Raw genomic sequence first — 21,857 nt, forward strand, 5'->3', positions numbered from 1 at the left:
AAATTGCAATTATACCAAACAACAAAAAGACACTAAGTACAGATCTGAGATTACTTGCAGTTACTGACAGCTAGTTCAAAGTCACAAACAACTTACTAAAAAAATCATGCAACTTGGAACAAATATTCAATCAGTACACATCCAACATCCAATGGATTTAGTAAAAAGACGTCATAAACAGTCAGAAAAAAACATGACCTTGTGCAATGCCAAGATACCGGTATCGACAGAGTGTAGATCCAAGAACGTGTACAACAATAATATTTAGTTTATTTTTAATTTACTGATAACAAAATCAATATTAATACCAATAAAAACAATATTCAGTGATATAATTCCAGTGTCAATTTGGTAGACTTTTAGGATAAGTTTATTCAAAGGATCGATAAGTTTATCAGGATTGTTTTTAAATTTCCGGGCACGATAACAACATTTTCTAAAAAATGAGGATGTGCTATCCCGTTTGAAATACGTTTTGTTCATGTACAACCAAACTATGTCTGTTTCTCATTACAGTTTCATGTTAAGCACTTTTGTCGTCTTTCATTTTCTAAATGTGAACATTATAATTCTATATTAACATTTTATCCTTTCATGGGATCCTCGTTTACCGTAATATTATAATACGGACCCGTCATGAAAATCACTGAAATGGCAGTTTGTTTTTACCATCGCACTTCAACGTTTCCACCATCGGACTGCAGCGAAGATATCAACAAGATAGCGTAACAAATCCACCATCGCACTTCAGCGTAATCCAAAACACACTTCAGCGTCAAACCATCGCACCTCGGAGTGACCATCGCGGTTCAGAGTACCATCGAGGTTCAAAGTCCTGCCTATTTACTGACTATCCTTATTTTGACAGCTGCATCAATAGCATCAGAAATGCAAATATAAACCAATACAAACATTTATGGAAAGACATATTGTCACTCTTAATTTTTCATAAAACCAGATGAATAAAATTGAGAATGAAAATGAGGAATTTGCTTAAGAGACAACAATCCGACAAATGAACAGAAGACAGCTGAACACAGCGAGGAAATAAAACACCAAGAGGTTGGCTTCAGCTTGCCCGTAAACAAAATTTGTGTACTAGTTAAGTGAAAATTGACAAAAATTTGAAATTTTGTTTTTAATAAAATAGCAACGTCGGTCAACGATAACTTAAGCAAACACTTATAACAGACTAAAATTATATTAAATATCATCCTATCTAAAAACCTAAATTAGACTGGTATTATAAGGAATATACCAATAACGTTCAGTAAAAAAATATTCAATTATGCTTAAAAACAAAATCACCTGTCTGCACGGTTATAAACTGAAAAAGTATGATGACTTTAAGTAAAATGGAGGAATTGAGGATGACAGATAAGTTTAAGATGAAACTGCACGAAAGAACACAACATATTTAAAATCCAATTTGTGAAGGAACACTGCTGGTATGTAAAGAGTGTATATGCGCGTTTTATATTTTCCCAAATTTATGCTACTGTGGTAAACCGAGGTTCACATCTCATAAAAGTCTAGAAAAAAATTCAGATAACACACTAACACTCAAGGAACCACACAATTGATACCACCGGGTGTAACAACAGAGTAAACGTGTCTTGTTTCATGTTTCGTACATCTTGTTCATTACAAAAAATATAAAAAAATTGACGATAACAAAAAAATTGACGGTAACAAAAAAATTGCTATAACCAAGTTTTCTAGTTCAAAGTTTTCTAATAAAAAGTTTAAAATGGAAAAATTGCAACATGGCTTCACGCATGAGTATTTTAAATCTCCAGTTTGATACATTCATAAAGACACCGATGTTAACCGATGTTCGAATCTTTTAAAAAAACATTTCGGAAGACAAAACACGGACACAAGTAAAACCTTATGAGGTGACATCAACCCAAAAATAAGAAGCACAACCTTTTGAGTCGATAGGATTGGCGTCTACTGCAATGCACGCGTTACACTCATACAAATGACATAATTGAAAAGAGGAAATAATTATTATCACATAATACAGCTGTCGATGCAACACGTAATTGATGTATGAGGTTATTGCCTTAATGGGTTCCACATTCATTACTTTCATCTGAAACAGGTAAACTCGATCTTGCATTTAGTACGACAAATATTGCTCGCCAATGCATGGTTAATAATAGAGAGTATTTTTTTCTTATATGTCAGCTGGTATATGTCATAAAAAATTAAAAGCCAAAAGAGATATTCAATATTTTTTGGAGGGATTTTATTTTAGATATTTCATAATGTATAGATTGTTTTGTAACACGTAATCGAATATTTAGAATACGTTTTGACAAACATTAGATAAGCTTATTGGAGTAATTATAAAATAAAAGTGATGCATTGCTATTGGACTTTTAATGATTTGTTTTTTTTCTTGCCACGTGATTCTTATTGATGTGATTTGTTTAAGTCAAAGTAAGCGTAACATATACTATGACTTATAATTGCATTTGTTTAAACTAGGTGAATCGTTGTCTTATTGGCTATCATAAGTCATCTCAACATTTTTATTGTAACAATAATATTATTCTGAGCACATAATCAGGACGGCTTCGCCCCCGAGACAATGAAAACACCGTCTCTCCGAAAGGTGTTGATGCAGTTATTTATATTTATTCTGATATTGCAACCATTTTCCTTAGGATACACAAAACGTATTTAAAAAATTGAATCTGTGAGAGATAGACAATACCTGATTATTGATGAATCGATTGATTGTAAGTACTACATGCGTATTCTTTTTAAGTTCGGGTAACTTTTTTCCATTGAATATTTCAATTAATGAATGAAATTTCATACCATAACAATTTCGTACCAGCCATATGCATTTCATATTTTACAGATAACAATGTTACCATTTCGTACAATATGAAAGATTACATTGTTTACCTTATTTATACCATTTTAGAGATCATAATGTATACTATTTCGTACCATATGGAAGATAATAATGTTAAACAATTTGTATCATTGTATGCTATTATTTTATGTATTCAAAATTCAGTTTTTAAGGTAGTTTTTCGATTTTAATTTCCTACTGTTTAATGGAATGTGCGAACATCAAATTTCTTTATTAGAGATGAGAAACGACCCCGAACATTGTCATAACCCGAGAGGTTTGGCTAATGATTAAACCAGGTTCAACCAACCATTTTGTCTTTAAATTCCATGTACGAAGTCAGGAATATTGCAATATCAAATTGTTAGTTTCTATGTATTTTTGCGTTTATAATTGTTTCACTTCAGTGTTTCTGGTGATTCTTTGTTGTCCTTATAATACATGTGTTTTCCTCGGTTAAATTTTGTAACCCGGATTTGTTTTCCATCAATTTATTTCTGACTTTTGAACACCGATATACTATAATTGCCTTTATTTACCAAGATGTTAAACTAATAGTTTTTTGATTTTCATGCCCCATTAATGGGAATTATGTTTTCTGGTCTTTGCGTACGTTCGTCCGTTCGGCCGTCTGTCCCGCTTCAGTTTAAAGTTTTTGGTCGAGCTAGTTTTTGATGAAGTTGAAGTCCAATCAACTTGAAACTTAGTACACATGTTTCCTTTGATATGATCTTTCTTACTTAATGCCAAAATGAAGATTTTACCCCATTTTCACGGTCCACTGAACATAGAAAATGATAGTGCGGATGGGATGTATTTTAATATATCCATTTCTTAAAACATTTAGTTTATTGTCCTCACTATTTAATCACATTTCACATAAAGTATCAGTTATACTAACAAACCATATCCATTACAGTTGCCCAATGTGATGCCATAACCATAATTGGTGCCCGAATAGCCGGTACGTACGCTGCATGGCGATTACGACATCAAAATAAACGAATATCTATATACGAGTATTCAAACCGATTTGGAGGAAGATTTTATACAGTACGGTTCCCAGATATTCCAAATATAAATGTGGAGTTGGGGTGGGATGAGATACTACCGTGAAGGTAATTTTAAAACTATTGATTTATGAAGAATTAAGTATTCATTTGAAAAAATCGCTTGTTTTTATAGTGATTCAGATTATAACACAATTTTAAATGCTGTACCCCTACATTTGACATTTTTACCTAGTATAATCAAATTTTATGCGACTGTCATACAAGTTAAAGGTTTAGCTAGCTATAAAACCATGTTTAATTCACCATTTTCTAGATAAGAAAAGGCTGTATAAAGTCAGGAATATGACAGTTGTTATCCATTCCTTTGATGTGTTTGAACTTTTGATTTGATTACGGACTTGCCTTTCCGTTTTGGATTATTCTAGAAGTCTGATATTTTCGTAGTTTCACCTTGTTTGAATGAAAGAATAATTGCACTGTCACGTGTTTATGTCAAGAAATACGACACAAACATGTTAAAGATGTACCTTAATAAAATTAATAAAAACTAGAATTCAAAATTGATACTTTAAGTCAGAAGAGCATTCGTTGATATAAGGAACAACGCCATATTGTTAACCTATGGAAGACCTTTCAGAGATATTCAATTTATAAAAAGAAATGGCGGAAAAATTATTAAGAAACTAAGGTTTCGACTCCCTCAGGCAAAGTTGACTTTAAATGAATTTGGCTATTTATTTTAGGTATTTTTTGTCATATAACTCTTCAACGGGTTCGGCACTAATACATCTTCGGATTTCAAATGTTTGGTATTGAGCGTTTCTGATGAAGGTAAATCCAGAAAAGCAGACGCATGAAATTATTAAGCGTGTTGTTTTCCATTATTAATAGGTATTATTTTCGTTTCAAATCGAAAAAAAAGTAATCTAGAGTCTGCTTAAATTTTGGTAAAAGACATGTTATGAGCTATTGAAGTCTTATGCGAATCGACAAAAAAAGTGTTATGAGACAAACATCTTACCTTTGCTAGTCCTGTGTATGTGTGTTTTGTTTATAATCCTGTTAATTTATATGCTTCTAATTTTGTATGGTGTCCTCTGCTCTTAACCTGTTGCATCATTATCTGGGGGACAGCTAAAGCTCCTCTCCCAGCTGGATTTGACCGCTGCGTTGGAGACGAATTAGCAGAAATCAACTATGTTCTGCTCCTTTGTTGGATTGTTGTCCCTTTGACACATTCCACTTTTCCGTGCTTAAATCTCGTCAACTTATTATTTTGACTTTGATACATATCTTTTTAGGGTGTTTTGTAACATCCTTAGCTTTATGATTTATACTTTCATAATATTTTAATTTATACTTTTTAGCACATGCATTACTACATAATACCATACAACAGTTAGGGCTTACGATTATTAGATTCGATTTAGGCTCTGGGCCATCACCTGACACCACTGTCTATGTACGGGGAGTGCACTTGCGTTATGACGAATTGGGTGGTTATAAAACACCCTACAGACTGCGACCGAACGAGAGAAAACCGACTGATCAATTCGCCTTTCAGAATCTAATGCATCATGGGTAATATTCTTTGGTGTACGCTGCGACGCCATCTTGTTTCTAAGGACGCCGTAACGTTTACCGTAGCTGGTGCAAAAAAAGTCAATAATAATGGGTTGGAGATGTGCCGTGTACACAAATACATCTAGAAACACGCAAAACTTGAGCTTTCAAGTTATATTTAAAATGTGTTTGTTATTTATTGCCTCTTATGGTAATAACAATAACTGCACTTACGTTAACATGGAGACACATGAAATGTGCAGTGTAATATTTGTGTCCATTACAAGAATAGTTTATTTCAATTTCGTCGTTCACAGAGATCCTGGTAAAGCTTAACATAAAGACAATGCAATATTGTAACATCGACTTACCACAAGATATTTACTAATTTCAAATAGCAGTAGAGTAAGACTGTGCAGAGTTTTTGAAGGCATTTGTTGTGTGTTTTGTCGCAGAGAAGGCTGCTTACATGTAAAAATGCAGTTGCATGAACTTTTGCAGTTACAGTATTCTGTTCGGTACCATTTTTTTTGGGGGGGGGAGGGGATCCATAGCTAGTCTTAGTTAAATCGCCCTAATATTATTCAGGGTTTTTTTTGTGCCGTCAGATAGTAAGCATACCATCAAGAGCGGCTAAGTTTTTCTCCCATTGAAAATTAAATTTGTGTATGATATTGTATTAAAGTATAGACATAAGTAACATCTGCAGTTGTCACGCGATTTTGAAATTATTGGAAAAATAATTATTGGTATGAGGTAAAACGCCATCCCCGTATAAAAGTAAAAGCAAAACAACGAAGACAGAAAGTCGAGTTAAAATGGCATTCATTGTGGTTTTCTTGTTTGTATCTGCTCTGGCAACATTTGGTGTTCAGGGTTCCTGTCCTCCAAGTATTGGTAAGTTCAACAAATTTTGTTACGTGAAAGTGATATAACAATGTGAAAAGAAAAAAAAATCTTATTATTTCTATATTTTACAGGTAATGACGTCTTTGAAGACTTAATGAATGTGATGTTAAAAGTCAAGTGTCAGAAATCAGGTTAGTTTTACCTTCCTTTATTCCTTTATACTGATCATAATAATAAAAATATTAGGTGCAATCAAAATCAGCACATAGACAAATCATAGATATCGAACGTTCGAATAAAATCAGACAATGAAAGTACATCTTACTCGTGTTGTCGTGTAACAAACGTTTTGTCCTTTATTATAAAATAAAATAAGCTATGTTCTTATAGAAATTGGTCATCAATGATAATAAAAATAATCATAAATATGTGACGTGATACGAAAGATATGTTAAAGCGTTTATTAAAAAGTTTGATTCTCAAGTAAGTGACCAGGAATACGTATACTGATCTGCGTCTCCCAACAGATGATAAAAATAAATTGTTGAATATATAATATATATTCGTCTTTATACATATAATATTCTGTAATACTTAATCATGCCTAATCTGTTTACAGTCAGTAAGCCGAGTTTGCAACCAGCTTTCTTTGCAACTCTGACTAAAACCCTTTCCCTTGGTACGAATGCTGTAGTCAAATTTGATCGTGTAGTGACAAATGTTGGAAAAGGATACGATCCAAAATCTGGAGTCTTTACAGTTGGTAAATCAGGACTGTATACATTTGCTGCTAATTTTGTCTCGAATGGTGACAATTGGCTTGAGTTGAATCTACTGAAAAATAATGAGTTCATAGTAAGAGCGCATTCAGCAAAGGATCAAGGTACTGCAGGTTCACTTCAGGTCATAATAGAAGTAATGAAGGGAGACAGAATTTATCTCCGCAATCCCAGGAGCTACGGTGGAATATATGGAGACAGCTATACTATGTTTTCGGGTCATTTTATGCAATAAATATTGTAAAACATTATTTCATGTTTATTGTATTCAAATATAGTTTGCCATTCCATTGACTGATTGTACTGTTAGTTCCAATCACTTTAGACTTTCTGATCTTAAAGAACTTTTGCAGTTGTCTGGTTTGTTGTATATGTTTTAGTAACTGAAATAGCGGCTCCTATTATTCCTGTAAGTTAGAAATTTAAGAGCGTATCTTTAGAAAATTTTAAATTAAAGATTACCAGCATTTAACCGGAAAAATCAATCTTTATTACATAACGCCACGAAGGTTTAGAATTGATCTCGTTTAGTTATAATCATTATGGATGATAATGAGTTAGTAGGAGATGTTGAGCAAGAACTAAAGTTTGATGCGTCACTCCCGGTATTAGATAACCCAGATAATTTTCCGTGGGTGCTCACGGAAGATGATATACCGGGAGCATCACTGCAAGGAAAATTGCCACATTTGTTGAAGGTTTCCGAGTTGCAGTTTTGGCTACGCTGTCGTGGTATTTCAGTTGCAGGACTAAATAAATCACAATTGGTTTCAACAGTGCAAAATATACTGCCAGTCCAAACGAAGTCAACCTCCTTGTATGACCTAGACTACACATACTATACTGACAAAAAAATCAGCAGTTAACGACATCTAAACTAACCGACGAAATAATAGAGAAATTTCCTACTTTAAAACCTCCTGTCTTTCCTGTTAACGACTGGAAACAATTAGAAAATGTAACGGACGAAATAAATGTATTTATTAGTCTTTTTACATCCTCTGAACTATACAAATATTTTGAAATAATGGCGAAAAATAGAGGAACAGACCTGAGTTTCAGAACTTTGAGTCGTGGTGCAAAAATATTTCATGCAGGCTTTGTAAAAGACATTGTCATTTCTTTTCAAAATGTTGCACCTACAACAAGCTTAGTCAGTCATAGACTTTATATTAAAGCTTTTGTATATGCCTCCATAAGAAAAGAAACGCATGAGGTCCGCATTCAGATAAAGAAATATGACCCGCAAAATCAAAACAAAGTCAAGATTACATTTGCTGTTTGCTTGTGCAAAGCCGGGTAAGTGAAATACTAAATACAAAAATCACAGATCATAGATTTAACAAATAAAATAGTTGGATATATTTATCCTACCTTGATATGCAGACTTCCTTTTCTTCTTCATCCTATATTCACACATGTTTTGTCATAATAATAAAATCCTATTTTGTCCAGTGTCACTTATTTAACTCAGCCTATTATGTCGCTCATCTGTGTTAATTTTTGCAAAGTCAATGCGTATACGAAACACTTTGATATGGTTGCATTTAAGGCACTATTTGTCTCATTAAATTTGAAAGAAAACACAAGAATGTAACAAAACAACACATTCCACTGTCGCATGTGTACTGCATTCTATGTACACATAGTCATACAGTATACACATACATTTAGAATTTACCGCCCAATCAACTTCCACAACAGTGGATAAGCCAATCAGAATCTCTTTGGACGAGTCTACATATTAGAAGGCGTAAATTAACGTTTACAAAATTAGGAAAAGCAGAAATGCATGTCGAATAAATTAATATACCAACAAAAACATCCTGGAAAAATTACAACGAATTTATGATCATGAAGTAACACAACTTGAAAACTCACAAAGTGGCAAACATATATGAATTAATGTTGTTGTTTTTTTTCACTCGTCACGGAATTTTATGAGGAAAATTGCTATCAAACTGTTCTTACTCGAGTTAAAAAAAACTGTATACCTAGACAGCACGTTTCAACGCATATAGGACCAAATTCATATTTAAGGTAGGGACAAACTATTGACGTTTCCTAGTTTGGGGTCCTCTTTTTCAAAAGACTGAATCCGCATCTTTTTCTTCATGTCCGATATATAACCCGTCTGATAGCAGGGACACGTCCCGGTGACGTAATTTTTTTTCTTTCTAGAATGCACAAAACTGCTTATATATCAGACAAATAGACACATTCTATGAATCAGATAAATAGGAGAATATAGTTGTATTACCCCTTCTGCTGACTTTTACAAATTTTTTTTAACATAGCACCAATGATTTTGAAAAAGGGGGAGGGGGTCCTTGAGCAAACCGACTTTTTGAGTTAAACTTGAAAAATGTCAATGCATTTACCGACTTACCGAAATCCGCCTAATGTTTCAAAAAGATTTGCTCAGAGTCCCTGATGATGTTTTTTGTTTGCTTTCAGATTGTCTGGTACATGCGGTCATGTATCCGCTGTCCTACATCAGCTTATAGAATGGTCTCAGAGGTACAAACAGAAAGACAACTCATTACGTTGTGAAAAGAAGATTAATATCGATGACAATACTCCTTGCACTTTAAAACAAAACACCCAAAAAGAAATTGCTGTGGCCTAAAACATGTATAGCTGACCTATCTGTATGGGAAAAACAGCCAACAAAACGCAGACAAAAGCGGGATTAAAAAACATTCAATTCAGACCCTTCATTAACTGAAGACAAAATAACAAGTCGTGTACAGAATGCAATTGATAAATTACAACTGTCAGACAGAGTTTGCCGTGTACAAACAATATTGCAGCTTAAATATGCCAAGAAGGAATACATTTGTTTTTAACAACACGATTCTGTTTCAAATTATATATGTACGTGTTTGTGTAATTTAATTGCATGTGAATAAAAATATGTTCTCGTGCAAACCAAAAAAAACAGATATTCATTCTGACCAATATATAAAGGAAGATGTGGTGCCAATGAGACAACTCTCCATCCAAATAACAATTTTAAAAAAGTAAACCATTTTGGTCATGCCTGTATATAATGTAGGAAGAGTAATGATGTTTTTTTTTTATTACATGTATCACTGGGGTAAAGCTGATGACCGTAACTGCATTCACGGTCATCCCAAGATGTCGGATGAAAAATTAGGTCAGTTTCTGTATTGTCTGTTAAAGTGTTTCTATATCATTTTCTTTACAAATCATACATTGAAACGATGTAAATTTATAAAAGAATCACTCGAAAATCACTAATTACTTCCGAGAAATGTGCATGAAACGGGAAATTCGATTTGAAAAAATCGTTAAGATGACCGTAAATCATAATCAAAATATTTTCAAGATGACCGTAACATAAAACAAGGATGACCGTGATTGGTAAAAAGATGACCGTAACTTGTAAAGGATGACCGTAATTTGTAAAGACTGACTGTAATTTATATAGGACGACCGTAACTTTTATAGGATGACCATCAATTCTAAGAAATATCCGTATTGTATTCAAAGCTTTTTTGTTGAGTTTATCGATCTCAATAAGGGCTCGGTTAGCGGATATAAATATGTTTCATAAATTTCTTTTTAACCGGATTTTTGTGACAAAAATGTCGGTTATTGATTTGGGGATGTACGGCGGGCGGTCGGGCGGGCGGGCGGGCGGTCAAATGTTGTCCGTGCATTAACATGAACCGTTCAACCAAAGCTTTTAAAATTTTAATATGTTGTTTCTTACAACTAAATGAAGGTCAAGTTCAATAATGGCGATTTTGACTTTTACCGTTCAGGAGTTATGGTTCTTGAAAGATTGAAAAATGGAGTTTCCAGTCGTGTCCGTGCATTTACGCATGCACTGTTCTACCTAAGCTTCCCAAATTTTAATATGTTGTTACTGATGACAAAATGGAGGTCAAGTTCAATAATGGCAATTTTGACTTTTACCGTTCAGGAGTTATGGTTCTTGAAAGATTGAAAAATGGAGTTTCCAGTCGTGTCCGTGCATTTACGCATGAAATGTTCTACCTAAGCTTCCCAAATTTTAATATGTTGTTACTGATGACAAAATCGAGGTCAAGTTCAATAATGACGATTTTGACTTTTACCGTTCAGGAGTTATGGTTCTTGAAAGATTGAAAAAATGGTGTTTCCAGTCGTGTCCGTGCATTTTCTCATGAACCATTCAACCAAAGCTTTTGAAATTTTTATATGTTGTTACTGATGGCACATTAGAGGTCAAGTTCAATAATGACGATTTTGACTTTTACCGTTCAGGAGTTATGGTTCTTGAAAGATTGTGAAATGGTGTTTCCATTCACGTTGTTGCATTTACTCATGAACCATTCAATCTAAGCTTTTCAAATTTTAAGATGTTGATACTGATGACAAAATGGAGGTCAAATTTGATATTGATGATTTTCACTTTCACCATTCATCAGTAATGGTTCTTGTGATATTGCCAGGACACAAATAAATATTAATAAATCCGGTTTGCTGTCGTTGTGACAGCCTCTTGTTTTGAACTATAATATAATTGGCCATATTTAGGATTTATAACAATGATAGTAAATTGCATATTTCTCGTAAACAATGAAATATTTATTGATATCGACGTTAAAATTTTAACACAAATTGACAGCGATACGACGAAAATTTGAAGAAACATGAATGTGTCCCTAGTACACGGATGCCTCATCTACACTATCATTTTCTATGTTTAGTGGACTATGAAAATGGGAAAAAAACTGTAATTTGGCTTTAGAATTAAAAAGATCATACCATAGGGAAAATGTGTACTAAGTTTCAATTGTATTTAACTTGAAGCTGGACAAACGGAAAAACAAACAGACGAACGGACGAACGTACGCACAGACCAGAAAAACATAATGCCAATACATCGAGCATTAAAAACATTAATAATACATAAGAATATTTGGTAATCGACCCCATGTGTATGGTTCCAGAGGAAGCAGATTAAAATCTTAATTTGTCTTGATATATGCAGGCGGAAACACTTTTGAAATAGAACAAAAGAATCGAAGCTTTGTGTTTATCGAGAAAGCGATAAATGTTAACTGTAATGTTTGATATAGTAACAAAATTTTAAAAAGTTAATAGAAACAAATAAAACGACTTTTCTTATTTTAAAAACACCATTTGCATATGTTTTCAATGTATCTATTACATAGTAATGCAAAACAATAAGATATCAAGTCGACGACATGGTTCTTATCGGGGCCTTTTATAGCTGACTATGCGGTATGGGCTTTGCTCATTGTTGAAGGCCTTACGGTTACCTATAGTTGTTATGTTTGTGTCATTTTGGTCTTTTCTGGATAGTTGTCTCATTGGCAATAATACCACATCTTCTTTTTTATATATAGTATCTAAAGTTGGATGTAGAAAATGCATAACCTCCGATTTTTTGTTATCACGGACGGAGAACATATCAATCTTTTAGTTCAGAAATTTTCGTGTCTGCCCTTCCATTATGTGAATCAAGAAAAAATCCCCCAAAACAGGTAACGATTGTATCGAAAAGAGAAAAATCGAGTGCACCTTTTTATGTTAGGGCATGTTTGGGGTGTATATTTTGTCTTTAAAACGTACAAAGCAAGATATTTTATATAGCATCTCGCTTCAGATTCTATCATTATTATATATCAAAGCTACAGGTTGACTTTAAAACGTAAAAAAATGACAGTACGAAAAGATGAAATATATGGGTCAAGTGAGATACCTATCTAATGAATCACAAAAACAGAGCAGGTGTGTTCGAATAGCTATTTTTTCTAAAAGTACTTGAGGACAGTCTTTTAATTTGGATGATGAAAATGGATATCTTCGAAATATGATTTTCTTGTGTGTGATAACTAGGGTTTATAATCTTCAACCACTGAAAATGCTTAGTCTGCCCTTCCAAGAAATATTTAATTAGAATTTTTTTAAATGCTTAAGATTTTTCAAAAATTCTATCTGACATCCGAACAGACAATATTTTTAAGTTGAATCAATGCAGACAAGATCATTTGCTAATGCTCATTAGCTAGTAGATACATTTGTCTTTTAAAATATAACTGACATATAACGATCGATCGTAATGGTGCTATGTGGATAAATTTATCAGTTTTCAAGAGCAAAATTGGCAGAGCGTCATCCCCACAATGGCTTCCATTTCTACGATTGTGAGCATGAACTGGCGTAATGGGGAGATAATTTTAAAGAGGTAGAATCCTGACTGTATGAATAACATTTCTGTATATATACAAATTGACAACGTTCCGCCTTGTGATACGCTTTTCGTACAACACTATTTTAAGGATCTACTTTGCTGGAGCTCACCTTCACTAGTTTATTCGAATGATATTTTCAAAATATTTCTGTTATTTTATTTGCACGACAAAATGAAAGACGATATAATATCAATGGGTGTACATGCAATTTTTTGGCATTTTTAAAAATGTGTATTTATTATATGTCATTAAAAGGAATCCCAGAAACAAACAAAAATCTTTTGTCGAGCAGTTGAAGGCTGTGCACCCCATTTTTTTTTTATTATGCTTGTAAGGTGTCATTTTATCGCGCTTTTGTGGCATGTTTTCCCTTCCTGTTCATTTGCATGTCTTTTGGCAATCATTTGATACAAAAAGATAGTTATATAATTACGGATATTTCTTGGAATTGAGGGTCATCCTTTAAAAGTTACGGTCATCATTTACAAATTACGGTCATCTTAATAGCAGTTACGGTCAGCCTTGTTATGAATCGTTGATTCTGTTACGGTCATCTCGATTGTGATTTACGGTCATCTTGGCGATTTTTTCAAATCGAATTTCCCGTTTCATGCACATTTTTCAGAAGTTATTAGTGATTTCCGAGTGATTCTTTTATAAATTTACATCGTTTCAATGTATGATTTGTAAAGAAAATGATATAGAAACACTTTAACAGACAATACAGAAACTGACCTAATTTTTCATCCGACATCTTGGGATGACCGTGAATGCAGTTACGGTCATCAGCTTTACACCAGTGATGTATTGAAATATATTTCTTCACTTCTAATCACTTTCATGGCAACACATTAGAGTGATTTTATATATCAAATAATCACAAAGAGGAAAATATGCTTTCAAATGATGATGCTAATGCGGACCGTTGAATCGTTATCATGCATAGTACAATCTATAATTAAATTTCACTCAAGTTCTAAATTAAATCATCCGGCAAATGACTGAAGATATTCTTGAATCGAATGTAAATTTATCTGTTCCATTATTTTCTTTTGCTGTTTCTGATTGCTATAATATATGTATTGTTTTGCTTCGTATCTATTTCTTTTTTTTTCTTTTCTGATTTTTTTTAAATAAATTTTCGTAAGTGTTTGTATGTATGTATGTTTGTTTGTTTGTTTCTTTGTTTCTTTCTTTCTTTCTTTCTTTGTTTGTTTGTTTGTTTGTTGTTGTTTGTTTAAGCATAATATATTATTTGCTATTTAGTTTTCACTTCACTGTATTGCAAGTAATTATTTCTTATGACCAACGTTTTGGATACTGCATTCTTAATATTAGCTAATTATAGACAAAGAATTAAGTTTAGAGCTATGTATCTTTTTAATGTTTTGGATTTTACATCTGCAGACTAACAAATGCTGTACACTTCCTCGGTTTCAATCGCCCCTTCAATTAACAAATCGACCAACCCAAGCACCAGCTCTTCGTCATATTCTCTGACGTCAATCTCAGGAATGTCAGGGTCACCGTCACCGACGTTTTGTTTTGCAATGGGCTCAGCAATGTAGAATTCCTCCATGTTTTCCTCTGTGTTTTCTTCGTTTTCATCTAGTAGTAAAAGCTGTTTGCAAAATTTTTCAATAAGCACTTTACGGCGAGAGACAAGTATTGGATCTGCAGCAGTGACGAATGAACGTTGGAAATTTGTAAGGTAAGCGATGTTTTGTATGTGTAGTGAAGCCAATTGAAAAGATGAAATAGGAATTCTCCTAGTTAAGAATCTACACGATTTTATTCTACCTATCGCCTTTTTAATGTTATCCAATAAACCTGACTTTTTGCACATCTTAACATCTGTTCTACTGCCAGGGAACAAGTCGGAGATGAAAGATAATGACCCCCATCAAGTGCAACCAACTAATACCTATGCTGTATGACGACTCCAATATTCGGACCTAAATACTGACTGTTAATCGAGCTCACTGAGCTCATCGACCTCAAACTCTTTACAGTCCAAAATCATAACGCAGTTTGAGAATATTTTAAGTATATCAGGGGGACATAGTGTCTGCAATTCGTCCATTGTAGGGTTCATATTAATTTTTGAAAATACTGATTGGATGTGACAGGCCATGTTGACAAAATACACGAAACAGTAGATATTGAAATATTGAACATAGAGGCAAGAACGGTTTGGCTAATGTCTTGTCGTAGCCTCAATAAATGCATAAAAAAAACTTGTTTTGTAGTGATAAAGCTCTGTGTCTACCAAAATTTCCATCTAAATTCTTCTTGTCATAAGACCAGTATTGTTAAGGTTTGTCAAATAACGTAAACAGAATCTCAAATGTGTGGTTATCAGGTAATCCGGTTAATTCTTTTATCTTTGTATCACTGTTCTTGAAATTGTTATATCTAAAGAGTTTATTACTGAACATATTTTTTTTCATTTAATGAATTAGTATTTATGTTTTTTTCTTGTTCTAGCGCTTTTTCTAGATCTGGGATTTTCTCTCTCAGTATATTATGTTTTATTTCATTTTCCGTGACCATGGATTTTGTTGAACAAGCGTCCCCAGAAGGCATTGAAAGTAATTGAGATGCTACTAGGCCATTTAGCTTTACTTTAGATTTCTTTTCTATCTTTTGAGTTTCGCATTCACATTTTTTACCTATTTGCTTGCCAATTAAGAGGTCAGGGATACCGTTACTCAGAACCTTTTCACCAGCGAAAAAATGTTCAGAACAAATTCTTGTTCCCGTATTTACGTCTTCCTCCTCTAAGTTTAAGGCATGTAACCACTTTTTCCGTAAATTATTTTTTGGAATTCTGAAAAAACTCAAGTTTTGCGTGTTTCTAGATGTATTTGTGCACACGGCACATGTCCAACCCATGATTATTGACGGTTTTTTTTTTGCACCAGCTACGGTAAACGTTACGGCGTCCTTAGAAACAAGATGGCATCGCAGCGTACACCAAAGAATATTACCCATGATGCATTAGATTCTGAAACGGCGAATTAACATGGTATATATTTTAAACAAAAAGGTCTATATGTAATGATTGTGGGAAACTGATCGAAAATATTCTTGAAAAATAGTTACAAATTATAAGGTTTCAAAGTGATTAAATTATATAGAATATTATTATTCGGAGTAAGAGAAAGAGTGAACTTGAATGGTTTGATAAACTAAAATTGTTTATTTCTATAAAAAAAACTATTTTTAGCAAGCAGTAGTAAGCAGCGACCCTTACGAGAAAACACAATATCGCGAATGTGACAAACTGGGATAACCTCGCGCATGCAACTTAGTTGACGATCGTGTTTAAATGAATTGCCAAATATATAAATAAGGTTGAATGAAATTAAACAGAACATACCTTGGGAGGCATGTGTTTAGCATGTTTAGATTATTTTCGTTCAACTGTAGAAGAAACGCGCGTATGAAATTTTAATCCTTGTGTCTGTCATGAATTTATATTATGCAGTAGTTGCTTTTCTGACCTTTACGCGCATGGGGATATACTTCAAGAATATTTCACTGGTCTCTCGCTAATAATAAGTCTTTACTTCATGCAAATGAAATTAATGCATCTGATGTTTTACTGTTCAAATGAGGGAGGTATTCAGGAATTACACCGATGTGCTTACAACCAATATTCCAGAGGCGGATAAAAAGTATTTCGTCATAGATATGAGTGGAGAACCTATGTATAAACAAAGGTATGTATTTATAATAAAATTGGATGATGTTGATTAACATTTATTCAAAATGAAAGCAATTTACGATCATATTTGAAGACAGATTTCGAAACATAATATGTTTGTCATAATAGATATAGGAAGATGTGGTGTGAGTGCCAATGAGACAACTCTCCATACAAATAACAATAACAACATAAGCACTTAACACCTGATATTAGAAATTTGAGTATAAAATGTGGAAGATATTGTATAATGGCATGCAAGCAGTATGATCCCGCGTGGGGTAATTTTACGTCATGAATTATGAATAATGGAGACGTAGGCTTTTTGTCGTAAATTGTTGTTCGCAAATTTCTCCGCATTATTGAATTTCATGATACATTGTTTTGATACACGATTTCAAAATTCGTGAACGTATAATTACGTGTTCTAGAAGCAGGGATCTACTAAAATGGATGTGAAAGTGGAGAAATCTGTTAAAAACATGTGCAATATTGTTGTTGAATAAGAAAAAACATTTTCTAGATTTTTTAAACGTTTCCATAATCTTCATTTGGGGACATGAATCATGCGGTTATGTAAGGTAATGCGTTCGGTCATACATAAACCTAGGACTGCAAGTGCTCTTTATGTATGCAACAATGCATATACATAGTGTAGGGTCGATCTAACTCGTAGTGTCTTGGTTTTCAGAATTAGAATATTATATGATAATTGAAAGCGAATGCCTCTTCTTATGGTGTTTATTATGAGTTTCCATAAAGTGCTTCCTCATTAATACAAAATGTGTTGTTAAAGCAATGCTATCATAACCCACAAAAAGCATCTACGTCTTAAATATTTGTATATTTTGATATGTGAAGTCTACTTTCGTCGATTGCTCGATAGTCGAAAATTTGTTTTGTGTGTTATATAGATATAAGAAGTACATACTTTATTTTTTTATCAACATTTAAAAAGATAGTCTATATAGAACAAAATGCAATATTGATTATAAACTCAAATTAAGAGTCATTAAATATTTTCCTATTTTTTTAACTAATACTAATATAACTGTCGTACATATTTACTTTATTTAAGAATTAAAAGACAAAGACGCACTTTTATAATATTCTTTTTTACTATTTTTGTCAAAAAAAATCATATTCTGTTCTCAAGGTTGGTCTATATTCGTCGTATTTTAAATCCCCTGAGCTGATTCACAAAGATAGTTTTCTTAAACATTGTAAATGGGCTGAATAAATATGTGTTCATTAAATTAGCAGAGCAGTTGAAAACACAGCGGCATTACACTGCTACAATGTTGATTTTTTTTTATCTATATCGTGAATGAGATAACAGAAAATGTTTCCGTTTGAATGAGAGCGTTTGTATAATGCAACACCTTTTGTGTTGGTTAATTATTTTTATAATCAGAATAATAAACTACGGATAAAAGTAAAACCACAAAAATACGGATATCTGAGGAAAATTCCAAACGCAACGTCCCTTATCATGAACTGAAATTTTGATTAATCCACTAATATCTGAATGTTTATTTCAGTATCCAGTCTTTGTATCATAAATATTTAAGTGTTGAGGCACAAAAATACATCACAGAAACTAAAGCCTTTACAGCAGACTTAACGGACGCTAGTGCCTCATTTACAGTTCAGACTGAACCACCGTCTTCAGAAAGTGACCGACGTTTTAACTGTGACAACAGGATTTTCCTCCATACCTAATGAATTACTTCGACGATTTTTACGTGATGTACAAAGGTAAGCTTGTGATAAGGTTGTTTAAAATCTATATAGTTTCGTTTTGTATGGGGTTATTCATTTTAGTGTTGTTTTTCGTGGCTCCAAAAACATGAGCAATGCCTACGATATACACACATTTTATAACACACTAGTTTAAATTGCTTGAAATCGTGGCGTATATCATGTATATAAATAAAACAGTATCTTGAACTAACATTTGTATTTTCTGACAGTAACTGACAAATTGGATTGGTTAAACATAAGATTAATTCAAATACGCTGATTCTAACGGTAATATGTCGTTTATACTCTCATACTTACATTTATCGGCAATTTGAAAAAATGTTATGTTCATCTAACAGCCTAATATTTATTTTTTAATTATGGACAGGACTTGATTATACATCAAATATTTGGCAATAACATTATGTATCTGCAACGACGTCAGGTGTTCATGTCCATCCGCGTTAATTTATCGATAAAATACACGCAATTTCATTCATGCAATCGCACAACAATCACAATGGTTTGTTCCTGTAAAAGTACTTTTAGTAACTAATTATTTTATTTCATATTCGCAACCAAAAAAAAACATTTTATTCAGACAAATACCCGATAAAACGAATAAATGCCCTAGCAGACTCGCTTGATATTCTTACTGATAAATTCAGTATCAGTATAAATTCAATATTCTCTATATAAGGTCACAACAATATCAAAAAAATAGTTTAATTTGTTGAAGGCATTCTATCAAGTATGATCATGACCTGAAAGCAATCAGAAAAGGGCGAGACGGATATTACAACTTGTTTTTCGAACCTACGTTCTCCAATAGCAGGACCTCAAGGGTAATTTATGCCATGGCTGTAGTTCTGATCATAACAATAATTTTATGTGTATACAACAACTGTTTATATGTGAAAGACAAAGTTTGTCATAAAACCAGGTTTACCCAACAATTGTCTTCAAAATGCCAGTAATAAATCAGAAATATGGCAGATCTTTTTCACCTATTCTCTTGATTTAAAGTGTTCTGTTTTGTCCATCTTTGTTGATGTTGCCGTTTCGAGTTTTCCGTGGAAAGATTTACATAAGACACAGCTTCTACATCTATAAAAAATATTTTTTCATTACCCATTAAATATTATAATATACCCATGTAGTTTATAATTGCACCGATTTGAAATCAAAAATGGTATTTAGTTCAATTGGGAAACGATAGAAGCTATTTGTTAAATTACCATTTTTGATGAGGTTCTATATAGTTTTTGTTTTGTTTTATGGACTGATGCTTGTGTTTTAATTAAACATATTTAAAAAATGTAAATTTGCGAAAGAAAATGGGAAATGTGTCAAAGAGGCAACAACCCGACCATAGAGCAGATAAATGTCGAAGGCTACCAATGGATCTTCAATGCAACGAGAAACAACCGCACCCAGAGTAGTCCTTCAACGGGCCACTAAACAAATATGTATGATTGGCAATAACTATCCAGAAGATTTCAAATGAAGTGATATAAGCAATTATAAGTCAAAAGAGAAAACCCCATATCGTCTAGTCGGCTATAAAATACACCGACATAAAAAATATCCAAAAAAAATCAGATTACTGCATAACGTATAAGATTACAATCTACGAAAAACAAATAAAAGATTAATAAACCAACACCTAACACTGAACTATAGGCTTTTGACTTGGGACAGGACATAAATGATGTGACGGGGACAAATAGTTTGTCTTCGGCTTAAGGGTTGAAATATTCCTTTGCTATCTTTAACATCTCTCTTATGGTTGTTGTTGACCACCGAAACTGTTGGATTAAAAACTGGTGTTAGCGCTAGCTGAACGTCACACGTGTAAGAAAGTTATTTATGGTTTTAAGTTTAGTATTATAGGATGATTATCTTTATTGTTCGTGTAAAGTGCGTTCTATAAAATCAACAGCATTTTAAAGTGCACATGATTTATACAAGCATATTTTTTTACTATTGATATGATTTCCGTTCAAACTCATTTGTATATTTACCTCAGCAGTATTATTTAAGGAATGACTATAATATATTTTCTGTCTCTGAAGAAATAACATAAAAAATTTGGTGCACACTGAATAACGCGCGAAGCGGATTATTTAACAGTGTGCACCACATTTTTTATCTTATTTCGAATAGACAGAAAAAATATTACAGTCATTTCTTATAATTTAATTCTGAATTCCATTTTAAACTGTAGAAAACCATGAAAAAACGTTGATGACGTCACGGTCACATGACTAAATTATGTCTATGGGCTGATAACAAAATAACGTCAGCCAATCAGAAGGCGCGTTACATCCAAAATTAAATTATTCGAAGATGGAAGTGAAGACTACAGTTAATGTACAGATATATCTTACTGGGAAAAATTATTCAACAGAGCGAATGGGGGAAACGAAACTACTGGCGACTTAAGAAATGAAATAAAACTAGATCAAGTAACAAAGAAGTATTTGTCTGATATATATCAAATTCCTATCAACACTATACCACGACCCACAAATGCTGCTTGGATAGTTTGGAAGAATTATCCATACGGTGGTGCATGGCAGACATGGAGACCGGGATATATATGGCCGATAGTTGAAAGGGCAATGACAAAATCATCAGTCAGTGATGATGTCTTTATTGTTTCAAATGCTTTTAACGTTCGTTCTTTATCTGTTTGGAGTAACGGAGCGTTAGTGTCTGCTGAGCTTGCTATGCCATATTTTGGATATATAAATAAATTTTTGGCACCAAACCGCTAGGATACATTCAATTTCTTTTTTTATTGTAATATATAATTTTTCAGCCCTACAAGCGGTAAACAACTGTGCCATATAAACGATTCATCACGGAAAATCTACTATTTTTTTATTACTACAGACCACTTGAATGGTTTCGCCCAAGTGGTAGTATAGCAGTAATATCATCCCAGAGGTGTTAGATAAAAAATTGTGCAACTGTGAGGATTGATCAATGATATCACCCCAGTGATGATACATGTATTTAAATTTCATAACGTCAGTATATATAGAGATTAATACATGGCCTTTTCCATATCAGCCTGGGTATCATCCCGAG

The 21,857-nt window shown here is 33.1% G+C and overlaps 1 protein-coding gene and 1 pseudogene across 1 annotated transcript; both read left to right on the plus strand.

Moving 5' to 3' along the window:
- Positions 1-2,599: 2,599 nt before the first annotated feature.
- LOC143050770 (aplysianin-A-like) lies at positions 2,600-21,600 on the plus strand (annotated as a pseudogene).
- LOC143051183 (complement C1q-like protein 3) lies at positions 6,242-7,318 on the plus strand. Its single transcript, XM_076224175.1, has 3 exons — positions 6,242-6,345; positions 6,429-6,488; positions 6,917-7,318. Exons 1-3 carry the CDS (start codon positions 6,267-6,269, stop codon positions 7,309-7,311), a joined length of 534 nt encoding a protein of 177 aa, XP_076080290.1. The 5' UTR covers positions 6,242-6,266; the 3' UTR covers positions 7,312-7,318.
- Positions 21,601-21,857: the final 257 nt, after the last annotated feature.

The sequence above is a fragment of the Mytilus galloprovincialis genome, chromosome 11 (genome assembly GCF_965363235.1).
Source record: "Mytilus galloprovincialis chromosome 11, xbMytGall1.hap1.1, whole genome shotgun sequence".
In the NCBI taxonomy this organism is placed as follows: Eukaryota; Metazoa; Mollusca; class Bivalvia; order Mytilida; family Mytilidae; genus Mytilus; species Mytilus galloprovincialis.